This window comes from Erythrolamprus reginae, chromosome Z (assembly GCF_031021105.1).
Source record: "Erythrolamprus reginae isolate rEryReg1 chromosome Z, rEryReg1.hap1, whole genome shotgun sequence".
Taxonomy (NCBI): domain Eukaryota; kingdom Metazoa; phylum Chordata; class Lepidosauria; order Squamata; family Dipsadidae; genus Erythrolamprus; species Erythrolamprus reginae.
The window spans coordinates 120,054,343-120,080,926 of NC_091963.1; the positions used below are offsets into that span (position 1 = coordinate 120,054,343).

Below are 26,584 nucleotides of genomic sequence, written 5' to 3' on the forward strand. Positions count from 1 at the left end.
AAATATGTGTTTACATGGGAAAAGGACATGTATATTTAGTGCTAGAGTTGCATTGCTTAGTGAGATGGGCACCATATAAATTAGAAGAAATAATACATTAATAAAAATATTTAGCACTGCATACAATTCAACATAATAATACAGTGGTACCTCTACTTAAGAACGCCTCTATTTAAGAACTGTTCTAGATAAGTTCAAGATTTTTTTTCCTCTACTTAAGAACCATTTTCTACTTAACAACCCGAGCCCGGAAAAATTTCCCAGGAAATTTGAAAGCAACAAGAAGGCCCGGGCAGTTCCTGCCATTGTCCCTTTAATCCTGGCCATCTTGGAGGCACTTAAGGAGGCTTTGCCATTCCAGAATGAACGAAGCATTTTCCTTTCTCTGGACGCTTGGACAGGGAATAAACCTCTGCCAGCACTCAGAAAAAAGAAATGCTCCCTTCACTCTGGGCAGCAGAGGAGTCACAGCAGCGAAGGAAAGGCGGCAGCTACAAAGTGAGCGAGCGAGAGGAGATGGGAGCCCTTTAGCATGGGAAGAAAGAGGCAGCAGGTAGCAGCAGCAGCAGCCAGTGTATGGGAGGCAGCCTTGTGCCGGGTGTATTGGAGACGCATGCTCCTCCTTGCCGCCTCAGAGTCCTTCTTTTTTTTCTTTAAGCCTTAAAATTTTGGATTTTTTGATTCCCCTCACCTCGCCTTCTTCCTTCAGCAGTGACTCTCCTCCTCCTCCTCCTCCTCCTCCTCCTCCTCCTCCTCCTCCTCCTCCTCCTCCTCCTCCTATTCTTCCTCCTCCACCTCCCACCCAAATTCTGAGCTTTTATTTCTTTCATAATGGGTTTGCACGCATTATTTGCTTTTACATTGATTCCTATGGGAACATTTGCTTCTACTTAAGAATGTTTCTACTTATGAACCTGGTCACAGAACGAATTAAGTTCTTAAGTAGAGGTACCACTGTAAATGATACTACTAGGACGGTCAAATTAAAATTAGGAATATCCTAAGCTGCAGTCTTAATGACATTTACTTTGGACTATGATCTTTTGAATTCAATGGCTTTACACCTAAGGAAATCTGCACAGGTTGCCCACCTCACCCCTTTCCAACATACAGTGTTTCTGCTAAAAAATGGTGGCATTTCAATGCTCTGACTTTGGTTGAATCATAACATTATTCATCCTTGCTGAGATTCTATCATGGTGCAGATGCTTTTACCCAGCCAGTTTGCAACAGACGCTTCTGTTTTTGACAGCTGTTGGCGTCCTTCAATGGCACTGTCCCATCTGCCACTCAACACTCCCTCAACTGGTGCCAAGGCTGCTTGAACAGAGACACTTTTGACTCCTTTTGGGACTTAGAAGTAGGGCCCTTCCTTTATTATGTGCCATGTTGTCCCCTCCAGCTGTGGTTTTGCACCCCTACAGCCTGCCCGTCTATCCTCCGGCCCCCCAATGCTACTCTGGGCTTGTTCAGGTATGATAATTTATAATTATGTATGCATTTATACATGTGTTTGTGTCTGTTTGTGTGAGATAGAAGAAACATTTCAGTGTCATTGACAAAGCCCAGCTGTGCCTGTCTTGGTGGTCTTGGGACAGCTGATAAAGCTTCCCCCATTGATAAATCTCTCCATTCCTGAGTTATTTTTACAGAATTGCTCAGACAGGGAAAGTCTTCTCCTTGTATGGAAAGGGATATTTACGGCTTCTTCAGGAACTAAGAGTTCGATCTATTCTGTCCTTTGCCTTATGGATTTCCTTTAGTTTGTACCAGATGGAACGCCCACTAAAGACCTTAGGGATATAATGGATAGAACCTCTGTTGCATTTTATTTTATTTATTTTTTTGCTCTCTGCCAGTCTTAAAAGTTTAAAAAGCAAAATTGATTTTCGTGGGCAGCATAATAGATTTGATGAAAGAAAAAGGTTACACCTCTCAAATTCTACTCTATTTAGGGGTTGGCTTTCTTCTTTTTTCAGTGACGCCACATTATTTGTAATCCTTTAATCACCCAAAACTCTTAGTGGTTTGGAAATGAAATTATAAACAAATATCACCTTATGCTTCAATGCATGGAGGGCCATTCTTGATACTATAAATGTTTTATAATTAATAGAGCACAAGCTGTCTTGGCTTATGTTACAAGTTTAAATTATGTTCAATGTTGTAGAAGAAAAAATGGTAGAATGCATGAATAACATGGCTTAGCAAAATGAATGTTGGTAAAATAAGTAAAATATTCTAAAGTCCTTGCAAGTGTGAAATGATGAAGCTGGGAAATGTGCTGCTTTGATGGCATCCTGAGGAATATAGGCATCCAAGCAGTATTGTTTACTTTTGAACTTTTGAAATACTTGTACAATGATTGAATTGACATAATTAGCTTTCAGATTGCCTAAGTATCTTCTCCATCTATTCATTTTCTAGCTTGGGTTGTGCAATAATCTGGACTAGACTACTTGATTGCGTCTACACTGTTTTAGGAGAGCCAGTTTGGTACAGTGGTTAAGCCACCAAGCTAGCAATTAGGAGACCAGTTAATTCCACCTTAGGCACAAAGCCAGCTGATGATCTTGGATCAGTCATTCTGTTTATAGGAAGGCCAATTCTGAAATCTTACCAAGAAAGCAGCAGAGACTAGTCCAGGAAGTTGCCATGAACCACCCTGAATTGAAGGCATTAAGGAACCTAGCCATTGTCATGATATGTTATATGAACCAAACCATCACTTTAAACTCATAATATGATTTATGCTTTTGGGTGCAATATGCTATGTAAATTGCCTTTGAACTATAATGATCTGAACTATGGTATCTGAACTTAGAACCTGTAGATTCATTTTTGTGAGCCAAGTATGATAACTAAGAGCATATTGAGATGCTTTTGAAATAATTTACAATTCTGACAATCCTTTGTCAAAAAATGGGTATTTGACATTCCAGATTTAATTATACATTATGGCAGCCTTAATTACTTTATTGAAGGGAGAATCTGCACATTTTGTTCTACCTCTATCACCTATATCACAGGGGAAATAATTTTGTCTCATAAAATAATAAGAGGAATCTAAAACTCTGGAAAACCACTGATTAAATGCAACAAGAAAATATAAGCAGCATAATAAGAAAAGAAGAACAATAATATTTGTCACAAACAACATCCATAACAAACAAGGTAGACCCCAGAGATAGTGTAAAATGTTTTGTGACCTTAGGCAGAAATTTGAATCTAATGATATAATTAAAATCTATAAATGATTTGTTGCTTGTGTTGAGAGGATTACATTGTATAGTTCAATTGTGCTTGAACACTTTTACTGCTTAGAAGAATACAATGCAGAAATGGATAACCTTATGCTCTTCAACATCCAATTGGCATCAACCATCAACCATCATGTTGAATGGCAAGAGGCTGTGGATATTATAGTCCAGACCTCTTGTAAACATCAACTTGCCTATTTCTACTTTAAATTATTGTGAACTATTGATTTACTTTGTTCTTTTAATTCAAAATAGAAGTGCCAATGAGATTTTATTTCATCTTCTTTCATCATACTATTACTAATAGTAATACATTAATGAAAACATGTAACAAAGCAGAACACCTCTGAAAGCTTTTCAAAATGGCCTTCTCTACTTTAGACAAAATAAGGCAGGTATTACCCATGTTCACCTGATTATTCTCTTAAACTCCTGAATTTTCCTCTCTGTTGGAAGACACTTATATGTGCCATTGTTCTGCAATTTTTAAAAATGGCAGAGGTCTATCCAGTCATGATATCCTAAAAGACACTCCCTCTGCTGAGACATTGTTAATTATTATGTGTAGCATTAGCAATAAGTAGCCCAGCTTATTCATTTAAAAGCGTAGGCTCACTCCTGGGCAAGTGTGTTCTTACAATTACATCTAATGAGCCAGCTATGACCATTCCTGAGCTAATTGAATTTGGCAGCACTCCACACCTTAGAAGTATCTTAATATAATTAATGCAATGTGCTATATATGGAGCTATACTTGAAAATTGTCCAGAAACCTCAAATGATGCAATACGAAGGAGCTGAAATGAGGACATTGGTTACTAATCATTGCAATTAAACCTGAATCATATGTCCATACGAAGGGGGAGGCATACAAATCTAATTAATAATAATAATGATGATGATGATGATGATGATGATGATGATGTAACTTTAATTGAAGAATTGAATCAGCTTGCCTATAGTACAGCTGTGATAGTAACTGAAGAACTAGGGTTACTGCAACAGAAACTAATCGGAAAACTAACTGGAAAACCAAAATGGGAAATCCGACTAGAACTGAAAATCAAAAGCTTGAGATCAGATGCAAGTAACTTGAAGAACATTAAGGAGCAGAAACTGAACAATCAGAAGATCAAAGACTATTTGACAAAAAAGTACTGGCTTAGTACAAGAAAGATCGAGGAAGCTCTGGAAATTGTAAAGCAGCAGATAACAGCGACAGCCAGGAAAATTGAGCGAGATGAAGCTAGGATCACCCAGTACAGGCAGAATCAAACATTTCAATCCAACCAGAGGCAGTTCTACCAGAACCTGCATCAGCAAACAGATAAGAAAATTGAAAAGCCAGAGGTGAAAATAACAACAAAGTTCTGGAAAGATCTCTGGGAGGTCGAGAAGGACTATAACAGGACTGCTGGGTGGATAAAGGAGTTTGAGAAGGAATTCTCAGGGAGCAATATGCAGCAGCTGGAGATAACACCTGAAATGATTGCAGAAAGAGTGAAGAGGGTAAAGAACTGGACATCCCCTGGCACTGATCACGTGCATGGTTTTTGTTGAAATACCTGACCAGCCTGTATGCAAAAATGGCCGTATTGTTCAACAAAATGCTGCAGACAGGAAATATCAGTGAATGGCTTACAACTGGCAGAACGTATTTAATACAGAAAGACGCAGCGAAAGGAGCCATACTAGGAAACTACAGGCCAATAACATGTTTGCTGACCATGCTCAAACTGCTGACAGGTATCATAGCTGACAGAATTCAGGACTACCTAGAAGAAAATGACATGCCAGTGGAGCAAAAGGGCAATAAAAGACAAAGCAGAGGTACGAAAGACCAGCTCCTAATTGATAAAATGATTTCGGAGAACTGTAAGAACAGGAAAACAAACCTATACATGACCTGGATTGACTACAAGAAAACCTTTGACTCATTGCCACACAGCTGGATCATAAAATGCCTGGAAGTCATTGGAGTCAATGAAAACATCAGGAAATTCATAGAAAAGGCGATGAAATATTGGAAGACTGAGCTTTTTGTTAGGAATGAAAGCTATGGACTGATCAACATCAGAAGGGCATCTTCCAGGGGGACTCTTTGTCCCTATTGTTATTCATCATCGCTATAATTCCGCTGTCACTCATCCTACAGAAAACAAACCTAGGCTACCAAACTGCTAGGAATTCACCAAAAATTTCACACATATATGGATGACCTGAAGTTGTACAGAAAATCAGAAACTGAGATACAGTCGCTAACCAACACTGTGTGAATCTTCAGCAATGACATCAGCATGGAGTTTGGCCTGGATAAATGTGCCACAGTGGCACTGAAAAAGGGGGAAATCACTGAAAGTGAGGGCATTGAAATGCCAAATGGTCAAACCATCAAGTGCCACCAGCCAGAAGCCTACAGATACTTGGGCATCTTGCAACTGGATAATATCAAGCATGGTCATGTGAAAAGTGTGATCAGCAAAGAGTACATCCAGAGGACCAGAAAATTTTTGAAGAGCAAACTGAATGATGGCAACACTATCAAGGCTATAAATACTTGTCATTAGATACACAGCTGGCACAGTGAACTGGACTCAATCAGAGCTTGACAACTTAGACAGGAAAACCAGAAAATTAATGACGATCCGTCATGCACTGCACCCTCACAGTGACGTTGACATGCTGTATTTACCAAGGAAAATAGGCGGCAGAGGACATTTGCAAGTGAAACAGACAGTGGAAGAAGAGAAGCATGCATTAGCTGACTATGTGAAGGAGAGCAAAGAGTCAGCGTTGATGGAGGTCAATAATAGGAAGCTTCTCAAAGTGAAGCAAACTAAGGACCAGTACAGAAAAACTGTAACTCAATGTCGTATGGCGGAACAAAGCATTGCATGGCCAGTTCTTGGAGAAGATTGAAGGCAAAGTGGATAAAGAAAAGACCTGGTCATGGCTTACAAGTGGAACACTCAAAAAGGAGACAGAAGGACTAATACTGGTGGCACAAGAACAGGCCTTTAGAACAAATGCTGTCAAAGCCAGAATTGAAAAATCAACAGACGATCCAAAGTGCAGACTCTGTAAAGAAACAGATGAAACAATCGATCACTAATAATAATAATAATTATTATTATTATTATTATTATTATTATTATTATTATTATTATTATTATTCCAGACACAATTCAAGATAATATTTTAGCCCTCAGTAAGGGCTTGGTTGCCTGAAGAACTGTCTATCTTTTTAATAAACTTAGGTTCAGAAGCACAGAGCATCTCTGCAATGGGTTTTCCTGCAGGAAAACCCATTGCAGAGATGCTCTGTGCTTCTGAACCTTAGCAAGCCTGAAGAACCTTAGCAATCATGAAGAACAATCTTCTTTCACGTGATTTCTAACCTATGGAATGTTTTCTCCTCTAGGCTTTCTTGCTAGCATCTAAAAATGTCTTACTAACCCATTTTTGAGGAATGCGTCCTCACGTTATTATCTTCAGTTTAACCTTGACCTTACAGTTACAGGTATCTGCAAGCTGTGGCTCCAAAGCCCTATGCAGATCTTTGGGCCTTCTGCTGTGATTTCCTGTTGGGTGATCTCACCATTGGCTGGCCCTAGCCGTCACCCTCCCCTCTCAGTCACTCTTTGCCTGGCCTAAGAAGATAAGGACAAATGCGGAGTATGGAGAAATGGCTGGAGCTTCTTCTCCAGCACCTCATAGAGCTTCTTCTGTTGGTGCTGGGTGCGTCTTGGTTGCTTGGGGAGATTATCAACCTCTCTTCGCCCCGAGACAATGGTCCAACCCAGCCGTGAGTGATGTCGGCATCACTAATATGGGGGCTGGTGGTGTGGAAATGGGATTCGGGAGGAGAGGACGACAGAAAGGGGGAGTGGGCCTGCAGGGCTCAGCTGCAGTTTTAAAATTTGCACGGGGACTTTCACTGCCCGGAGAACACTTTTCAATGAAAGCTGGCAGCAGCACCTCTCCACTGGAGGAGTAAAGCAGCTCAGGGCAAGAGGAAAAGGGGGCTGGCCCTGCCAAACCTCATAGAGCCACCCAGGGAGTCAGGCTCAGAGAAAGCCAGAGCACCCTTGACAAAAACCCTCACCTGTCAGTCAGTGTCCCTCTCTCTTTCTTTCTCCCCCGCTCTCTGTATCTCTGTTTCTGACTCTTTCTGTGTGTATCTCTCTCTCTCTCTCTCTCTCTCTCTCTCTCTTCTCTCTCTCTTGGAAAGCCACTAAGTTCTCCTTGGGGCTCTTCTCTACTCCTTTCCTTTCTTCTTGGAAACGTTTTTGAAATCCGGGCTGGCTTGGGAAAGAACTTCCCTTTGGGTGACCCTCCTCCCCCTCCCCCTCTTGTGATCCACTTGCCAGTGGTGGCCAGGCAGGAAGGCTGCACACAAGCTGGGAGACCCTTCTCAAACAAGTGGCCAGCTGCCCCGCATGCACCTTTGCAGTGCTTTGGCCAAGCTTGAGGGACTCCCTGAACATGCACACATGCGCACCCTCCCAGCTGCCACAGCTGGCAAGGGGGTAATAGGAGGCGGAGGAGAAGGGTTGCCAGCGCCTTCGTGCAGAAGCAAAGCAGGCCTTTGCACTACATTTGTGCTCAGGGTAGCCCTTGCCTCCCGTCACTTTGGGTTCCACTTTTCCTCCCGCCACTTTGGGCTCGGAGCTATAAGCCATGTCTGTTAGTAGGGACGAATGGGTCGCATTGTGGCTCCATGTCATAATGGGCTCCAGGAAGAGGAGGTGATCCCATCTCTCCCATTGTGAGGCATGCTAATGTTCACTGGCTATGTGAGGCACTGTGAGAGTGCCTCATGGCCTGCCCCAATGCCTTATGTCAGAATCAGAGAGAAGACGACAGAGAGAGAGTAATAAAATAGAGATACACAGAAAGAGAGAAAGAGAAAGAAAGAGGGAGGGAGAAAGAGGAAAGAGATATACAGATAGACACAGAAAGGGGGAGAGGAGAGAGAAACAAAAGATGGGGAGAGGGAGAGACATAGACAAGATATAGAGAGGGGTAGAGGAGATGGAGAGAAGAGGGGAAAGAGAGAGACACACATAGACATCTGCCTGCCTGCCTGCCTGCCTATCCATCCATCCATCCATCCATCCATCTATCTCTATGGAGAGAGAAGGGAGAGGGGAGGGAGGGAGAGAGAGAGAGATGTCAAAAGGGTTTTGTGACTCCCAGTGTTTTTTTAATAACCGTGTATCTAACCTAATGACCAGCTGGATAGGGGTGGCTAGGGGGACATGTGACTGAATTAGAGTGTGTGAAGTTGAGTTAGTCATGCCCACCTAGGTTTGTGGCTCCCCGTGTTTTCTTTTCTGCGGGAAATGGGTCCAAATGGCTCTGAATGTTTAAGGTTGCAGACCCATGAACAAAATCTTTAGTTTCAAGTTGTGTTCCTTCTTATCCCAAGACAAAGCTCCCTATACAGACAATTTATTATGCTTTGGAAATAAGCTGGGATACAATGGTCCCAGAATGGAATCGGTTTTAGAAACACCCTCTCCTCAATAGATTGCTCGATACTGCCAGCTTTGGTGATTTTTACTTTCTGTACAAGAAGATTGAATATCTGTCTTTTAAAAAAAAAACAAAGGAATATTAAATTGCTAGGAGATTAATAGGCCTGAAAGGACTCCATCTATTTGATATGTGTGTATGTATATGCTGAGAATTCATATAAGAAAGAAGATGGTCTATGCATACACACACAAATGTGGAATGGAAAAGGCTTTTTTCTTGACCAAAACGTTTTGAGAAGGAAATTGGTTTCCTGAAGAAGAAAGAAAAATCCAGAGGCACAATTGCATCAGGAGTTTTCTGGGTCGAGCTTCACATTTTTGTATTTTAAATCAATTCTTCCAATTACTCAGACAAACCTTGGAAGCAATGGGCTATTTGACGTGGGTGTATTGATTTTCTGTTTTTCTGAGAAGACTATCAATCTCCTGGGAGAAGCAGCACACTATAAGTAATTAAAAATAAAGGTAAATAATAAAAAGGAATGGTTGAACCCATGAGTGTGTCTGGTGGTTGATTTTTCAACCTGTGGGTAACATTGCGTGCAATGAGAGGGCAACAAAACTGTCCTTTCTTTTTGTTGAGATGCAGTAAAATTGGGGTAGCCCCTCAATTTCAATTTATGTTTTTATACTTTTCTCCTGAGTCAAGGATGAGACATTTTTGCCTTCCTTGAGGACAGCAGTTTAAGATTCAGTATCTCAGCCAGGCTTGAATGGAATTATTTTTAGGATAATTTATATAAGATTCACATATTTTGACATGCATTAATTGTCTTGTCTTTATATTTTGTTGCTGAATATTTTTTGGGATTCCTGGAATTATTTTTATAACAAGAACAAAAAAAACCCCACCCCACATTGTTGTTAGACTCCTTGAGCATTCTATTAATGTAAAAAACAGGACGTGCATTAAAACAAAAATTGAAATTTGATATAAACTTTGCTGTCAAGATGGACCTGTTGCTGCCACCACCCTGTTAAAAATTTAAAAAGTTATAAATTCTTTCCCAAAGCATCTAAAACAAAAAGATAGAGACAAAGGTAGTTTAAGAGATTGCAAATAGTGTCTGTCCTTGTCAAATTTGCAATGGTTACACAGTAGATGCTGATTGTGGTCTAACACATGCTTCTCCTGCTTGGTGCCTACCAAATGTATTGGGCTTCAAATTTCACAGTCAGCTTGCTGGGCTACATATTCTTGTGCTAGTGTCTCATACAAAGTTAAGCTTCTTGAAAAGAATTTCATCTTGAATAGATTCTTGCCAACGACTGGCAGTTACTTAGAATTGGCAATCATATCAGAATCATATATGGAAAAGTCACAGATTTATTAACTGTTTGCCTGAAAACATGTTGAATAGCTTTACTCTTGGTATTCAAAACAAAGCAAACACCCTCAGCATTAACAGTAAAATTATTTTTTTTAATTTTGCAAGATATAAGAAAGGGGGGAAAAGGAACCAAATTAGTCACATATAAAGCATCCTGCTATGCAAGGAAAAATATCAAAATAGTATTTTCCCAATTCATAATGGTACAACAATAGTTTGTATGATACAATATTATTCCAATCATTAGAGCTTTGTGAAATGGGATTGTATACTATTTATGACTGGAATTCTATAAGATTCCAAAAGAGAAGTCCACTTAACAACCCTTACTCCAGTTTCCTGCCAAAGGCCCCTCATCAATCCTTTCTCCAAACCTTCAGAAAATTCCTTGATATAGGTTCTATTTACAAACGTGTTTGTCTTCCCAACCCCTCCTGCCCTTTTGAGCAGTGAGTGACAAGAAAGTGCTGTAGTCAAATAGAGCTATTTATAAATGCTGGAAGTGGAGCCAGTTATGATAAGAAAGAGTGGGGGGGGATTGGTTTTCAAACTACCTGGTGATACTGTTTGCAAGACAGAGATTTTGTCTTGATGGGGTGATAGAAAGTACATCAATCTCTGAGCAAGTAATGGCTGGCAAATGTCATCCATATCTACATTCTCCCTTAGTTTCCCCATGGGATGGAGAAAGACCTTTTTAGAAAACAGGTGGCATAAAGTACCCCTCCTATCAGGCTAAGCTTCTCTTCAGCTGTTGCCTGTGCGTGTTTTTTGATTACACATAAACACACACACATTTTAGCAGATCAAATTGCGAACTCCAAAATGAAGATGGATTAATAACAGAAGACTTTAATGAAACTATTTTTTGGAGGGTCAGATACCTGGTAGGTGGGCAGTAGTCTTCCAAAACAGAATTCCTGCTCAAATAAGTACACAGCAACCAGTATGACATAGTATATGCTTTATTTATAATATGGTGCAGTTTGTAATTCTGGCGAACAAGGAAACACTTGTTTTGACAACCAACAGCTCTGCAGTTGGCAACTTCAGCTGCTAAGCATTTGCCTTTTAATCCAACAGACTAAAAGTCTGTAGAGATTCTCGGTCATCCAGGTCATGGTTGTCCCAAAAGTGCTTTTTTCAGGAGACAACTGGACATTCTTAGTTTTTCTCTGAAGACATTTTGCTTCTCATCCAAGAAGCTTCTTCAGCTCTGACAGAATAGTGAGGAATGAAAAGAATTAAATCTTCCATTCCCCACTATCCTGTCAGAGGTGAAGAAGCTTCTTGGATGAGAAGCAAAAAGTCTTCAAAGAAAAAAGGCGCCTCCTGAAAAAGCACCTTTGGGAATTCAATAGACTGTCTGGCATTATAATTTCAAACCATCTTTTGTTTATTCCTGAGCAGATGAGGTAATTTTTCTATCTTAAGAAATTAAGTCCTCCTTAATCACATGTATTTTAAAGAAAGCAGAGAGGTCTATGACCCAGCTGTCTCCACTTGACATTTTGTCCACGCTGTAGTCATTGTCACAAATCTTGAAGCTATAATTTTCTCTGCCAATTTAAGTAGAAGAATCTTCCCCTAACTGTGTTCCAGATAACACCCGAGGAATCAGAGTCCAAACCTTGGCCTTCTTCCAGGTTCCAATTTATTAACAGAGCCATGTTGGTTACGAACTGTACTCATCCTGATAGTAACTTTCCGTACGGTTCTCCACCCAGGTTCAGGTTCATCCCTCGTTCCCACACCCACATGTTCATTACATGGAACATTCTGGTTGTCCCAACGTCCACAATCCTCGCGTGTACTTCCAGCTGGTGCTGAACAAAGGATGACCTTTAATATTCTGGAAAGAATTTGTTGTGGCTAGTATCTTTCTTTCTTATGCAACCACCGCTCCCCATTTCCCACAATACTATTCTACTTGTGGCAGGCCAGTCTCTAACTCAAAACAATGCCCTCCTTCCCCCCCACAAGGGGACTCTTTGGTTTGTTTGGATATTTTTCATGGAACTGTTTAATCAGTTTGTCAGCTTTTACATTCCAAATTTTAACCCAGGTTTCCTCATACAAAGGGTATCCCTTCCAATAAATTAAATATTGTACTTGACTTCTAAATATATGGGAGTCTAAAACGTTTTTTTCACTGCATCTCCTGCTGTATTATCACTGGGGGAGGTGGTGGTAGGGTGTGAGGTCTTATATTGGTCCCAATTACTGGCTTAAGTAAATTGCAATGAAATACTGGGTAGTTCCTCTAGAATTCTAAGTAATAAAAGTTGCACAGTGACTGGGTTTATCACTTTTATTATTGGGAAAGGGCCTAAAAATTTAGGTCCTAGCTTTTTGCTAGGCATTCTGAATTGAATGTATTTGGTTGACAAAAAGACTTTATCCCCCACTCTAAAAAGAGGTTGAAATAACCAATGTTTGTTGGCTTGCTTCTTGTAGGCTTTTGCTGCTTCTTGGTGTCTTCCCATCCCTTTTTTAGCTTCTCCATCCACTCTGTTAGGGAAGTCAAGAGGGAGGTTCTGTAGGTAATACAGGCATAGGAACGAAATCTTGACTACTGGTGACCTGGAAAGAGATCAGTCCTGTACTCCTATGGGCAGCATTGTATTAAGCCACTTTTGTAAAAGGCAGCAGTTCCACCCACTTGTCCTGTTGGTAGTCCACATAGCATCTGGGGTACTGTTCCACTAGAGTGTAGGCTTTCTCTATTAATTCATTAGTGGAAGGATAGAATACTGAGCTAAGCCCTTGTGTGGATCCAATAGCCCAAAGGAACTCCAGAACTTTGCAGTGAACTGTACTCCCCGATCAGAGATGACTTCCTTGGGACTGCATGTAGTCTGTAAATAGGTTTAAGGAACAACTTAGGTAGGTATCTAGCAAACGGCAACCCGTAACAGGTAATAAAGTGAACTTGTTTGGAGAACAAATCAATGAGTCCAAATCACTGTGTTCCCCTTGCTCTCGGAGAGTTCCACTATGAATTCCATCGCTGTTTCCTCTCAAGGCTTGCTGGGGTCAGCGATTTGCTGTAGCAGTCCGGGTGGTTTACCTGATCTGTGTTTCCTGGTGGCACAAGAGACACAACTCTTGTTGTGCTTTCATTCTTGGCCACCAGAACTGTCTTCAGGCAAAGTGCAGCATTTTTAGGAAGCCAAAATGCCCTCCTGGTTTAAGGGTGTGGCTTTGCTGGAGTATCTCTAGCTAGAGACTGACAGGTACATACAGTCCCTTTCCAAGTCAGTTCTTCCTTCAGGGTTAGAATTTCTTTATGGTTATTGAACAAAGGGTCATTAGGCAAGTCTGCTTTCAATTTGTCCCCCCAATCTCTTTGGCTCCATGGGTTGGGTCTCCTGGATTGGCTTCTAGTGAAGACTGGCGCTACTTTCTCACTTCCTTGGGTTGCATCAAGGAAGAGGAAATGATAGGGTGGATCCCTTCCTCTGTCTGTCATATTGGGGGTTTTGTGACAAAGCATCAGCTAGGGTATCATCCAGTTACCCCAGTTCAATCCCCATTCCCACACCCACAAGTTCATCACATGGATCACTCTAGTTGCCTCAACGTACTTCCAGCTGGTGTTGAACAAACAATGATCTTGAACCTTCTGGAAAGAATTTGTTGTGGCTAGTATCTTTCCCTCTCATGCAACCACCCCTCCCCAATTCCCACAGTATTATTCTACTTGTGACAGGCCAAAGTCTCTAATTCAAAACGATGGCTTGGGCCTGACAGATCCACTTCTAATGCTGCACAAAATGTAAAATGCTTAATTACACAAAACTCCTATCATGAAAACAACTAGGGAACACAGTTTTGAGGGATAATAGCATGCAGACAGGTTGGGATGTGTACCGTGTGTTCAGTGCTTGAAACAGTTGTCACACTGACAGAGCAAAATACTCAAGTAGATCACTCAACACAGCTGTTTCTAGAGTTTATGGACTGAGTTTCCATATGTTCACTCAGACACTAGAGAAATGCAAATTAAAAGTGCTTACGGTATATTACTCTTCCTTTTTTTACCACAGTAAGACTAGGATTTAGTGAGTATTCTCTGGACATTTGCAATGAGTTGCTAATATTTAAAAATCTCCCTAGGGCAAACGAGACAGCAGGGTTTTTTGTTTTGTTTTTTTTTAAAGGAAAGAAAAGCAATACTGTAGTCTATCTTGTGCTGAAACTTACTTTCAGCTTCAAATGTTCATCACTTGTAAATTAAAAAAATGATTATTTATTTATTGTTAGATTTCTATGCTGTTCTTCTCAAAGCAACTCAGGGTGGCATAGAAATTATATTGAATATAATTTGCTTTGACAAAGTCTTTCTCCATCTCTTGGGCAGTTCAAATTTTATGTCAGAATTTTTTGTTTATAGTACTTCTGACTTTCTGCAGACTTTAAAATGTTATTGCAGATTAACAGAGAATAAAATGAAGCCATTTCTTTCTCAAGCAGGGACATCTGTATTGAGGGTTAAGATAAGATGGCAGTTGGAACTATTCAATAGAAGCCCCACCCATTTTTCTGATGTGTCCATCTTGATTTTGCTTATCCACCTACCACTGTGGACACTTTTACTCCTTTCTGAGACACTCTTTTGCACTGATTACATTCCTATTCTGCTTAGTATGATGTTGGGGGAATGGAATTAAAAAATATGTGTCCAGGGTAGAAAATTTACAAACTTGTGCTTGCAAATTGACATTTTCATATCATTCTCATTCTCCCTCCCCGTCTTTCTTTGAGAGGAAAGAGTTTTTAATTTAAGGGGTTTTTTTCTTGTGGGGTATAAAACTGGGAATGAAAGTAAATTCTAGCCAACGTAGGTCAAAGGACAAATCTGGGAACAAAGTCAACTCTTGTGCTTCTGCAGTTACAGAAATAGATGAAGACTGATGTGGAGGTGGAAAGTGGGCCTGCTAAGCAGGCAAGTGAGTCATTTACTAGAAATATACCGTACTGGTTTACTATTCTAAAACAACTTTCAGCTTATCTTGTTTCATTTGCAAGTATTTTTTAAAATAAAAAAAAATAAGGGGGGGCTGGGAATCAAAACAAAAAGATTGAATCAACTCTGTGTACAGCCTCCACATTTTATATGTCCAGTTCTTTTTGTTTTGGTCCACTTTGAATACTGGAATAAAACCTAGATACAACACTGGACTATTTCTATAGAAGAATTGTTTGATTGTATGAAATTATTATGTTCAAAAAATTAACGTTTTTATGTTATTAGTACCAAAACAACAATGAATTTTCTTTCAGGAATATCAATTAATGTTTGAGTTTATACACTATTTAAATCAAAGTTTACTTATGATTTGTTTACTTAAGTGACAGTTTGTTAGATATGCAGTGTCATATATGATGCTAAGTCATAAATCTTGATTTATAAATCTTAAATGTCTGGATTCATGCATCACAATAAATTATACTTTATTTATTTATTGGATTTATATGCCTCCCCTCTCCAGGGACTATATGCCCCCAATACAAGTTTATACTTAGAGGTCTCTATCTTTGATCCTTTGATTCTGGAGACCAAATTAATGCATACCTAATTATCTATAAAACTAGTTAAATGGAACATACTGTATTTGTAGAGAGGGTTGGGGGTTTTTTTTGGGGGGGGGGAGATCAGTCTCATCTGAACTATTATTCCATTAGTCCAAGTTTTATTTCCTATTTTATTGTTGTATACTGTGTGGAATCTATGCAGTTTACAGCAGTATATTCATTAAATGACTAAATAATTAAATATTCACACAACTTGCTAAGACATCAGTTTAGCTTTACTAAAGTGACTGAACTTACATAACTCTTTCTACATTTGTTTAATAAAATCTGATTGGTCCTACTTTTGTAAACTTGTATGTGCAACCATATGTGTTTGTACACATCAATGCACAGTGTAGGTCTTCTGTGAACAGTTGAGATTTCACAAATATAATAATTGAAGGGATAAGGAGACAAAAACTATCCTATTCTCACAATGCACTAAGTAAATTAGAAAGTGGAAATGGAGGTTAGTAACTTGAAAATAAAAGAAAAATACATTCAATTTAATCAATTAACCATGATACATTTAAATTTAACCCCAAATCAACATTGTAAAGATTAGGGCAAAATTAAAAATCTTTATTCCTGCCACCAATTTTTCTCATAGGAACATATTTCTTCTTAGCATTCAATTATGGGACACATTTACTATCTTAGAAAACAACTAGACTTTTAATTTCTTCATATTCTTCTTGTATCTATCTATCCAACCTGTTTCTATTTTTGACAAAAAAATCTGTAAGAAGAAGACTGAAAAATCATCTTCAATATGGTACAGCAATTTTAATTAATTACTTTTATTTTCATCAGTCCTCTTTAAGCATACATCTTTGTAAAATCCGCTTGGTTGCCACAGCCTGAAATTCAGCCTATATGTGGTTTTATATATTAATGTAGGTGAACCTCAGCATCAGCACTTGGTTAAAATCCTGGATGCTATGTGAGATGAACATATAATACTGAAAAGAAATGGAATTTTAATAATCAAAGTGCTACAGTGTGCAGCCCTGCTTAAAATCATTCACATAACTATGCCATGAATATAAATGCTATTTCCCTATAGTTGGTTCTCAATTTATGACCAGATAATTAACAATAATTCAAAGTTACGATGGATTTCTGAATACCATGTTTCAAAGTTCTGACATTATCACTCTGCAATCACATAACTTCATTTTTTGGCGCTCATCAACTGGCCCATATTTATGGTTGTTTGCAGCCATCCCATAGTGAACAATGGATTTGCTTAAAGATCAGTGTTCACTTAACACCACCATGAAAATGATCCTAAAGTTGGATTTAGTCATAGGGTGACTCTTTTACAATTGTCATGACTTATGATTAATTGTCAGTTCCAGTTATGATGGGAACTGCTGAACAAAAAATCCAGCAGCCACTGGATTAACTAATGTGGCTTTTTAAAGATGCTTTTGGCAAAACAATTTCGCCTGTTTTTTACTTGAGACATCAATTTACCTCTCAAGAATCTCTCAGTTTTACATTTTTTCCAACTCCAGCTCCTGATTAATCCCCAAGCTTGCATTTGGACAGGTGGGACAGGTGGTAAGCCACCGCAGGACAAATTGCAAATTCCAAGAAAAAAATCTGCAGCTGCCGGCAGTCGCCTTAATCAGATCTGGGGTTTTTTTTAAAGAAAAAAGAAAGAAAGAAAGAAAAATCTTTCCATTCTCCCTCTTCCGCCGCCCAATACCGCTTTTCTTCAAACAGCTGAAAGACAAAAGACTCGGTTCAGCAGCTCAAAAAGAAGAGCAGAGAGAACGTGGGCGGGAAAGCTGATAAGAAAGCAGCCAATCCGAGAAGCCGTGCGTGCTGAAGTTCATGCTCATTGGCTGCGAGAAACACACAAGGGATGCCTTTATAGTCGTGGGGCATGGGCCGAGGAAGGGACGTCGGACGGGTGGGTGTTCTCCCCCCCCCTTCCCCAAGCATCCTTCCTTGCGTGGCAGCGGTTCGCAGCAGAGGTGGCAAGGGATGGGGCCTGTTGGTGTAGGTGGGTGAAATACTGAAAACTTTTCCGAATTTTCCTTCTGCCTAGTCTTTGGAAGCTGGGACCTTTGGTTCTTCTCGCGGGGGAGGGAATTAGAAGGGGAAGCAATTGATCGCACGGATTGCAAAACTAAGGGGAGAGGAGAACCTTGTGCATTGTAGGTAGGCATCCTTTTGCTCTGTTTCACAGGCGTCCTACTTATACAACCAGATGTTTGTTATATCATGAGCATTAGAATGAATTTAGGGCTTCTTTCATTATTGAGGGTAAGGGCATTTCATTTCACTTTGCCACTTTTATAGCTAAGTCAGGATTTGAATGTGCATTGTACAGTACTTTGTGTGCATTGTGTGGATATATTCTGTAGTATACCTACATTCAGACATTGGAATTCTATACTGTACTTCACTATTATATTCGATGCATGGCTAATGTAATCTGTTATCCTTGTCTCATCAGCTTTCCAATTATTGTTTTGCTTACAAACAAAACAAATCTAAAAAAAATTGCAGGAGAGGACAGGGTTGATTTTGAAGGAGTTCAAGATTTTTAGAAGCTGAGCAGTGGGAAGGAAGAGGGGTAAGAAAAAAAAAGTCAACTCTGCCTTAATTCTCTTTTATATAAGGGGAAGGATTGGAAACCCAGGCTTTCAAAATTCTGCTGTTATATCCTATAATAATAGTATTGCTCTGTTTCTCAACTTGCCCTCTCTTGAAGGGTTAATGATGGGATAGCTTTTCCCAATGTACTGTATTAGGAAATTCAGCTTCACACATACAGTCAAATGTGTACACAAAATTAAAGTTTCCAGGATCTTTGGAAATAGAGGGGAGATCCTTGTTATAATATTTGTTAGAAAAAACTTGAAATCTCTGGAGAGGCAAAAAGTATATTTGAAAGGAAGAGATGGTTTGTAGGATTCTCTATTAATATAATTGATATATAGTGGATATGGAAATTTTATATTTTATTCTCAAGAGTCTGCTTCAGAAAACAATTCCTTTGCTTCTCTTGATTCACAGGTTGGGCAATGGTCAACTTCATTTTATTCTGATTTTTACTTCCTGCAGGGTAGTCCAGATGCTACAGTACCACCTACTGATGCCATGACACAGACGTTTCCAGCCCAGTATCCACCACCGCCACCCCAGGCCCGGCTCCCCCCACAATACCATCTTCACACCACCCCATCTGAGTACCCATCTCCAACTGCCCTGGATCACAGCCTGCGCATCTTTCCTGAGCAAGGCACAACTGCATCGGATCCTCTATCATTGCCTCCACCCCCTGCCGTAAGTGGTTGGTTATCTAGCCCTCATGAAGGAAATGTCATGGCAAGGGCAATTTGGGGTAGTTTTGGAAATCAGCAGTAGGTCTTAGCCTGCATAGTAATGCTGATAATTTCTTAAGTACCGGTATTCCTCAAGAATATTCTGCTACTAGAACAAGGTCTGACATTCTCCCTGGCAGAGAAAACATTACAAACTATAAAGGGTATTAGTTGGACTGCATTTAATTTTCATTACATCATCTTCCTGCATCTCTGTATTTGAACCATGATATGTTAAATTTTCCTGTTATCTATTTGTTAACTATCTAGCTATCAAAATTCTCTGCTGCATCATGAAAGGGATAGCATCATTCACAGTGACATGTTTGATGGCTGGGTTTTCTGAAAGGTAAGGGTCATTTAGAGAGTGGATTAAAGTAGAGCTTCCCCATACACAATATTTGGCGTACAAGACTTTGCTGAACTTTTACCTTCCTGGAATGCTTGGGGCTTCCTTAGATGCACCAGCCATTTGGATTTCCAAGTCTGAATGAAAGCTTTAGTATGACTGAAGCAGTGGAGGAGAGCATCTCTCACCAAGCAGCTACCTTCATTTCTAGGAGGGGGCAGGAACTGGAGATGAACAAAATTATCAAAAGATATATATTTAGAGCCAGAAAACGCTTAACTTAGACTTTTCATTTTGTAGAAATATGGAATAACCATTACATATCTCTGAACTTCTGATGCATGTAAATGTTGCTGAGTCTTATTGCAGTAGTATTGTTAATAGTAGGTGATCAGACTGTCCTTTAGATTTAGATACATTTCAGTCAGTACTATCACCAACTCCTCTAGGATCATGCACATTTCCTTTTCCTTTTTTTCATATCTGCCAGTTCTAGGGAATTGCTCTTTTTCCAAGGATTAGTTTATTAATTTTGTTTTCATCCTTTCATTCAGGAGCTCAAGATGGCATGAATAAATTCCCTCCTACATTTCACATCATAGCAATCCTGAGTCTGTATGAGAGAGGGGACACACACACACACACTTCCTAAAGTAATCAACTATACACTCTAAGTTAAAGCTAGGCAAAAACCTGGGTCTCTGTTGACACCTTCATTGCCACAGCCATTTGCTAGCTTGTACATTTTCGTAGGATTCAGATTCTTCTTGGCTATCTGCTAGCTTCCTCTGTCCCCCCTCCATTCAAGCAAAATTTACTTTCTCTTATCCTAATCCCAGTTTCTTAGGGAAAAATGTACATCAATACATCAAAACCTAACCTAAAACAGAATAAATTATTCAGGATCTTGAATTTACTGTGTATCAGGACTTTCAAGAAATTTTGAAACGTTGAAAAAAGCTCTCATTGAGCATCTGTAAATGGTGATTTACTTTCTGGAGAATATCTAGTACTTATTCACTCTCCATGCATGCTTGTGAAGTTTAAGATGGAAAGTCACAAGACATAATACAATATATGGATCAATTTTACTAAGTTCTTAGATCATCAGTTCATAATATAGCTCAAACCTTCACTTTTTTTCTTTTTATAATTCTTTTGTATGATTCTTATTGACACTTTTTAAACATAAAAGCTAATATGAAATAAAGGGAAAATGAAAAGGTCAAGAAGAAGCAAGAAAAGGAAAAAAGTTGAAAAATAGAAGGGGAAATGCAAATAAGTGGTTTCTGATATTCTTCACCATAGTTAGAAGTACAATTATATTTTAATCTTTTAACTTATATAACAATAGTCTTTCTATAATCTATCCTGTCTAATCATTAAAACCATGAGCTACAAATTCATTCCCCACCTCCATTTTTACAAGTCTATAAGAGACTTCGAGTCGATCCTTAGTTCTTTTGCCCACTCTAATAAAAGTTAGTCCTTGCCCTCCAAAATCCACTTCTGGTCCTTTCTGTTCCATTTTTAAAAACCTTGTGAACCCAACAGTATTCATTGCTTCTCTACTCCCTACTCCCAACGCGCAAGGACTTCACTTGTTATTGTTTGTTCTCATACAGGGCTGCCTTGTAGTTAACAAATAACAAACCACTAAGCAGTTGATACAAATAAATTTATTTTTGCCATGACAGACTGTTTTGTTTTAATCCTGTTTAGTTCCCTCCTTTAATATTCCCAAAAAGAATCTGGAAGGGATCGCTAGCTTAAGGCCTAAAGTAAGGTTTGTTTGTTTATTTATTTATTTGGACTTGTATGCCACCCAACTCTCAAAGGACTCTGGGCAACTCACAACAAATACACAGAAATATAATATAAAACCCCTTAAAAAGCAGTTCAGAACAATTAAAACCAACAATTAACAATAAAATCTGTTTAAAAAACCATGGTCAGATCCCAATGGTATGCCATCTGATCAATGACCTCAGGCCTACTGGAAAAGCCAGGTCTTTACAGCTTTTCAGAAGACCAGTAGGGTGGGGACAGTAAGTAAGGTTGCTTTCTTTGGGACTGAGAAGGAGGTACAGTGGTACCTCTACTTAAGAACTTAATTCTTTCCGTGACCGGGTCCTTAAGTAGAAACGTTCTTAAGAAGAAGCAATTTTTCCCATAGGAAGCAATGTAAAAGCAAATAATGCATGCAAACCTATGAGGAAAGAAATAAAAGCTCGAAATTTGGGTGGGAGGAGGAGGAAGAAGAAGAGGAGGAGGACAGTCGCTGCCGAAGGAAGAAGGTAAGGTGAGGGGAATCAAAAAAATTCAAAACTTTAAGGCTTAAAAAAAAGAGAGAGAGAGACTGAGGCGGCGAGGAAGAGCATGCGGCTCCGATACACCCGGCGCACGAGTGAAGAAACCCAGGGGAATGGCAGTAAACAGGCCAGGCTTTCATGCTGCTTTCAAATTTCCTGGGAAATTTTTCCAGGCTCAGGTTCATAAGTAGAAAATGGTTCTTAAGTAGAAGGGGAAAAATCTTGAACACCCGGTTCTTATCTAGAAAAGTTCTTAAGTAGAGGCATTATTAAGTAGAGGTACCACTGTATTATTTAAAATAATACAGGCAGATGAAGGCTAATATATCCTTGATTTTGCCAACTACTTTCTATCTAGAGACCACGACCCCATCCTGCACCACCTCCTTTCTAATGCTTCTGGCATTTTTGGAATTATGGTCATAGGAACCTAAATACTCTCTTATCATTTCCATTCCTCCTAAGCCATGGTTGAAGAGAGTATGGAATTCCATAGCGCTCCAGTTTCTTCCAACTTTACATCGCAGAATGTTTGGATGCTTCTCTGAACTCAAACAGAAACATTGATTCATTGCCCTCCAACTTCATGCATACCAGAGCTCTAGAAAGAAGAGGGGGGAAAATCAAATTTGTTATATGGGGAGCTGCAGTGTGAATGCCCCTAATGTATGCATGCTTAATCCTGAAGTAAGATCTTTCTGCCTTGACAGTGTCTTTTCCCATCAACTTTGTTTGACAGGTACAGAATTTGCCTGAGATATTTTGCTATCAATATTCTCTTTTCCCCCACCCTGGAATGGCTCAAGCAGTTAAATCCCAGCAGGAAGTTTCGCAGTCACTATGAGTTGAGTCTGTTTGCTTTTTGACTGTGTTAGTAGAGGCATTACTTCCAGCAGTTTTCAGAATATATTTGTTCTCTGTAAATAAGCTGCAAGACTCTTTTGTTCTCTAGAGAAGCATTATGCTTTGATGTTGATGCATGATAAAATCTAGCCTGCAGCTCTTGCTGGACTCCCTCACATTTCTATGACATACCTATTACTTGGTTGCTGGCAATTTTCAGTGCTGAATCTCACGTGTCTTTTTAAAATATATTGAATATAGTACTGAAAATGTTGCAACCATAACTGGTCCCTTAAGGGCAATTTGATAATTTGTTGTAATTAATAAACAGGACATACCAATACAGATATATTCCAAACTTCTGCTAGAGAGACAAGCTCAGTGAGGCAACCTAGTGGATATTCCAGTGTGGATATTACAGTCTATCCGAAGAGTAACAGATTCCCTCCCTCTTCCTTCAATCTACTGGCTAGTTAACAACCTAACTACTTAGTAATCCTCCAGTGTTTTGACTGGGGGCTACATCTTGAGATTTGTAAGTGCTACTATTGAATAGTTTCCTCCCAGCAGGGCTGCTATGGTCATATGGTCTTTCACAAACTGAAACATTAGAGAGATATGGAAATAGAGATTGCTGTCATTACAATAAGAGTCACATAGTTGTTGAAAACTATTTGGGCTAAGAGTGAGCAGTGAAGTTAAATATTAGTTTAAATAGTAGCTTTTCAAGGAGGGTCAAAGCCTGTGCCCTATCTATTTGTAAAGCATTTGTGATGGCTAAAACACACACAACATACCTTAGCAAATGTATCTTTCTTTATAAAGTAATAAGGGTGATTATATTAATTTGAACAGAGCTTTGAAAATGAATATCCCTTCTGGATTGCCTGAGGTAGCCTTAATTTATTTTTTGTGACCAGAGAAATGTTCATTGATGGACAATTTAATATTTGTTCAATTTCAGGTTTTTTGCTTTATTGCCAATACTGTCCTGAGAGATAATATTGACAATACATATAATCCATGTGTCAAAAGAATAAAATTGAGGGCTATGTGTTGCCTCACCAAATACATCAAATTGAAAGTGGCAAAAGCAAGAAATAACAACCCGAGAGTAAGTGTATTGATTGCTTACTTAATTAAATATTAGAAAAGAAATATAATAACTCTTGGTCTTGCTAATGGGTGGGGGAGGATATTTACTGTTAAGGCCAAATACGATCTTTGGCCAGGAAAAAATTGAACAGCTTGAACAGGCAATTATCTTTCAAATGGGCAGAACAGAAAGGTTTCAAATCCAAAGCCTTGGGTGCTAAGCTCCAAGTAATTTAGAGTAGGAAAGTAGCTTGGAGTAGAGTAGGAAACCTGAAATTCTTGGTCAAAATGATCCAATAGTTTCTAATTTGGGTGATTCCTGAAATATCTCCTTAGTTTTCCACCTCCTAAGGCCACAGAATCCTTCTCCCTCCTCTCTAATCCAGTAATTGAGGCAGTGGCTTTGGTGGTGACCATATTGGGTAATAACGCCTTTCTCCAGCCAACAGCTGCACCCGTATCAAATTCCCTGCTCTATCTCTTTCACCTCCTCCCCCTGCCCCAAATCTTTCACCATCTTCACCAGCAGCTGTTTATCTCTGCATGGACAAGTGGCACATAGCTGATAGTCTCATTTCAAGGACACCAAGTCCTCTGATGAATTGTAAGCAGAGAAGGCCAGAGACTGTTTCATGACCAATACAAGAAGTCCAAACAACACTTGTTCCCCTTTCCCAGGTGACAAAATAATAATAAATAAATGAACATAATGGAGCCTTTTTCAAAAACATCCTGGCATATATCTCCTGAAGTAAAGATAAGATAAGATCTATCAGAGTCATCTTTTAGACAGATGGCCAACATAAAAATTAATAAATAAATACATTTAGCAAATTAACCACCATTTTGCCAAATGCAGAGTTCATTTGAGCAGATTTGTGGGTGTTTCACAACAGGATGAAAATTAGGCTGGCATTTGTTTCTGTTTTTACCATCATTTCGTGGCCAGGAAGAGAGATTCAGTCCCAAATGCCAAATCACTTTTAAAATTTTAGGTGTTTTGCATCCTGGGGGCTGGCCCAAAGCTTCTATGCTTCTTTCTATGCAAGCCTCTTTCACAGACTCTAATTTACTTTCTGCCCTTCTAGCTTAATATCCAAACTAATTGGGTTGCCAACTGCCCAGAAAAAAATAAATGGGTAGGGGATTCAAATCACTTCTCCTTTTCTTGTGTTTCTAACAGTAATACATAAGTTGCAGAAATCAGCAGGGCAATTTTTTCATAGCCATATAATCACAAGCTAATTCCTATAATTCTGTTTTAAAGACAACTGTAGGGACTTTTCAAAAATTGGCAACCCTGCTTGCCAATTCAGCACCTGGCTCTTGTACAGCCAGGCAATTTCTGATTTTTGTTTTCCTTTCACTGAATAAATGTCAAAATACCTCAAGGGAGAATGAGCTTTGATCCTGCTGGGCCATATGCTTGCAACTTGTCTTTTTACTTTTACCTCCTAGCTTCTGCAGGCTGATGTTGCTGGGATTAGACTCTGTGTGACCCCCAGCCTCACCCTAGGTACTGTTGAATCATGCTGTGTTTTGGGCAATATGCTTGGAAATTTAACACAGCAGTATTTAAAGACCCATAGTTGACTATCCCTTCTGTTAAAGGTGTACTTATAAATAAATATGACTCTTTGTCCAATTTCCCCCCACCATTTTGAGTGTCAATTATGTCTAGAATGCTTAACATACTGTATGTTGAATGTGCTGGCTGGACTAGCAGCAATCCTGTCTGGTTTTTTCCCTCTATATATGAGTTTTCTAGCTTTTTTTAAGCATATCATATGCTTTAGTTACTGATACATCCTTTATGCACTTTTCTTGGTGGACCAAATAGAGGGTGTTATTGTAACTCATCTCTGTTTTCTTTTCCCTTTTCCCTCATGGAACATGAGAGCTGCTCCTAGCTTGTAGGAAAGCTGTCCTTGCAATGACTCCTTGTGTCTTTCCTGGACTAGGGCCTTTTCCGAGGTGCTAATGGCAACGTGTGTGGACCTCCTGCCGAGCTCAGGTTTTCTTCCAGGCATCTTGGACTCCATCACATTTCTCTGGCTCTAGTCTCATTAATACATGAATAGTTAACCTACTCACTGCGCAACTGCACCTGCCTGTCTTCTCAGCCTGACACTTGAACTCCCTTCCCCTATCCCATCACTCCCTCTGCATTTTATCCTCCCAACAAATGTTGGGCCCCATTGGAAAGAATTTAATCTCTGTTGAACTTGTCTTTATAAACAGGACTTTGTGGCTTTGGGGGATCCTTCTGGCTATCTGGAAGTGGGTGTGATGATGGGAACTAGTCTAGTATATTGCCCTTGTGATGAGTAGAGGAATGAGGGCACAGGGGAAGATTTGGACTGAGGGGGACTGCCTGGAGGGGTTGTCTGCATTTGGGAGTGGCTAGAATTGTATGTCTGTGTGCTTAATTGTAACAATACAGGAATTGTGTGCTAAGACAAGCAGAATCACTGTTCTGTTCCCTAATTCCCTAAGCATGTTCACAAAAGGTGTTTACATTGGATGTGACTCTAGGGGAGACTCATAGAAGATGAATATTGATCTGAGCCTGATTCCCTCCCAGTTCATAACTGAGTTCACCTGGTTTCTGGGCAAGGAAAAGTAGTTCAGGAGCCATGCATCTGAATGGAAATTCAGGAAATATGTTTGGAGAAGGCTGACTTCATTGCCATGCTTCAGCTCAAAAGTACCACCTCCCACAGCTGTTTTTCATCTTTAAAAGATGAGAAACATTACTTTTGTCTGCTGTGGTTTGATACTGAATAAAGCACATTGCTGTACACTAAATGTACTTTTTTTAGACAAAACGAAACAAAAAATGATGCTTTAGGTTCCGATTCAGACCGAGCCCTTCTGTTTTCAGAAAAAATAAACAGCAGCCTCAAATTTAGAAAATGTTGAGAAGGGAGATGCTA

At 39.5% G+C, this 26,584-nt stretch overlaps 1 protein-coding gene across 1 annotated transcript in view; it reads left to right on the forward strand.

Moving 5' to 3' along the window:
- Positions 1–26,584, forward strand: part of LOC139153513 (RNA binding protein fox-1 homolog 1-like) — a 57,356-nt gene that overhangs the window by 4,664 nt on the left and 26,108 nt on the right. The window contains exons 2-3 of the mRNA XM_070727534.1: positions 1,253–1,473; positions 18,790–19,011. Coding sequence (XP_070583635.1) covers positions 1,387–1,473; positions 18,790–19,011 — 309 coding nt within the window. The 5' untranslated portion in view covers positions 1,253–1,386. The remainder of the gene's footprint in view (positions 1–1,252; positions 1,474–18,789; positions 19,012–26,584) is intronic.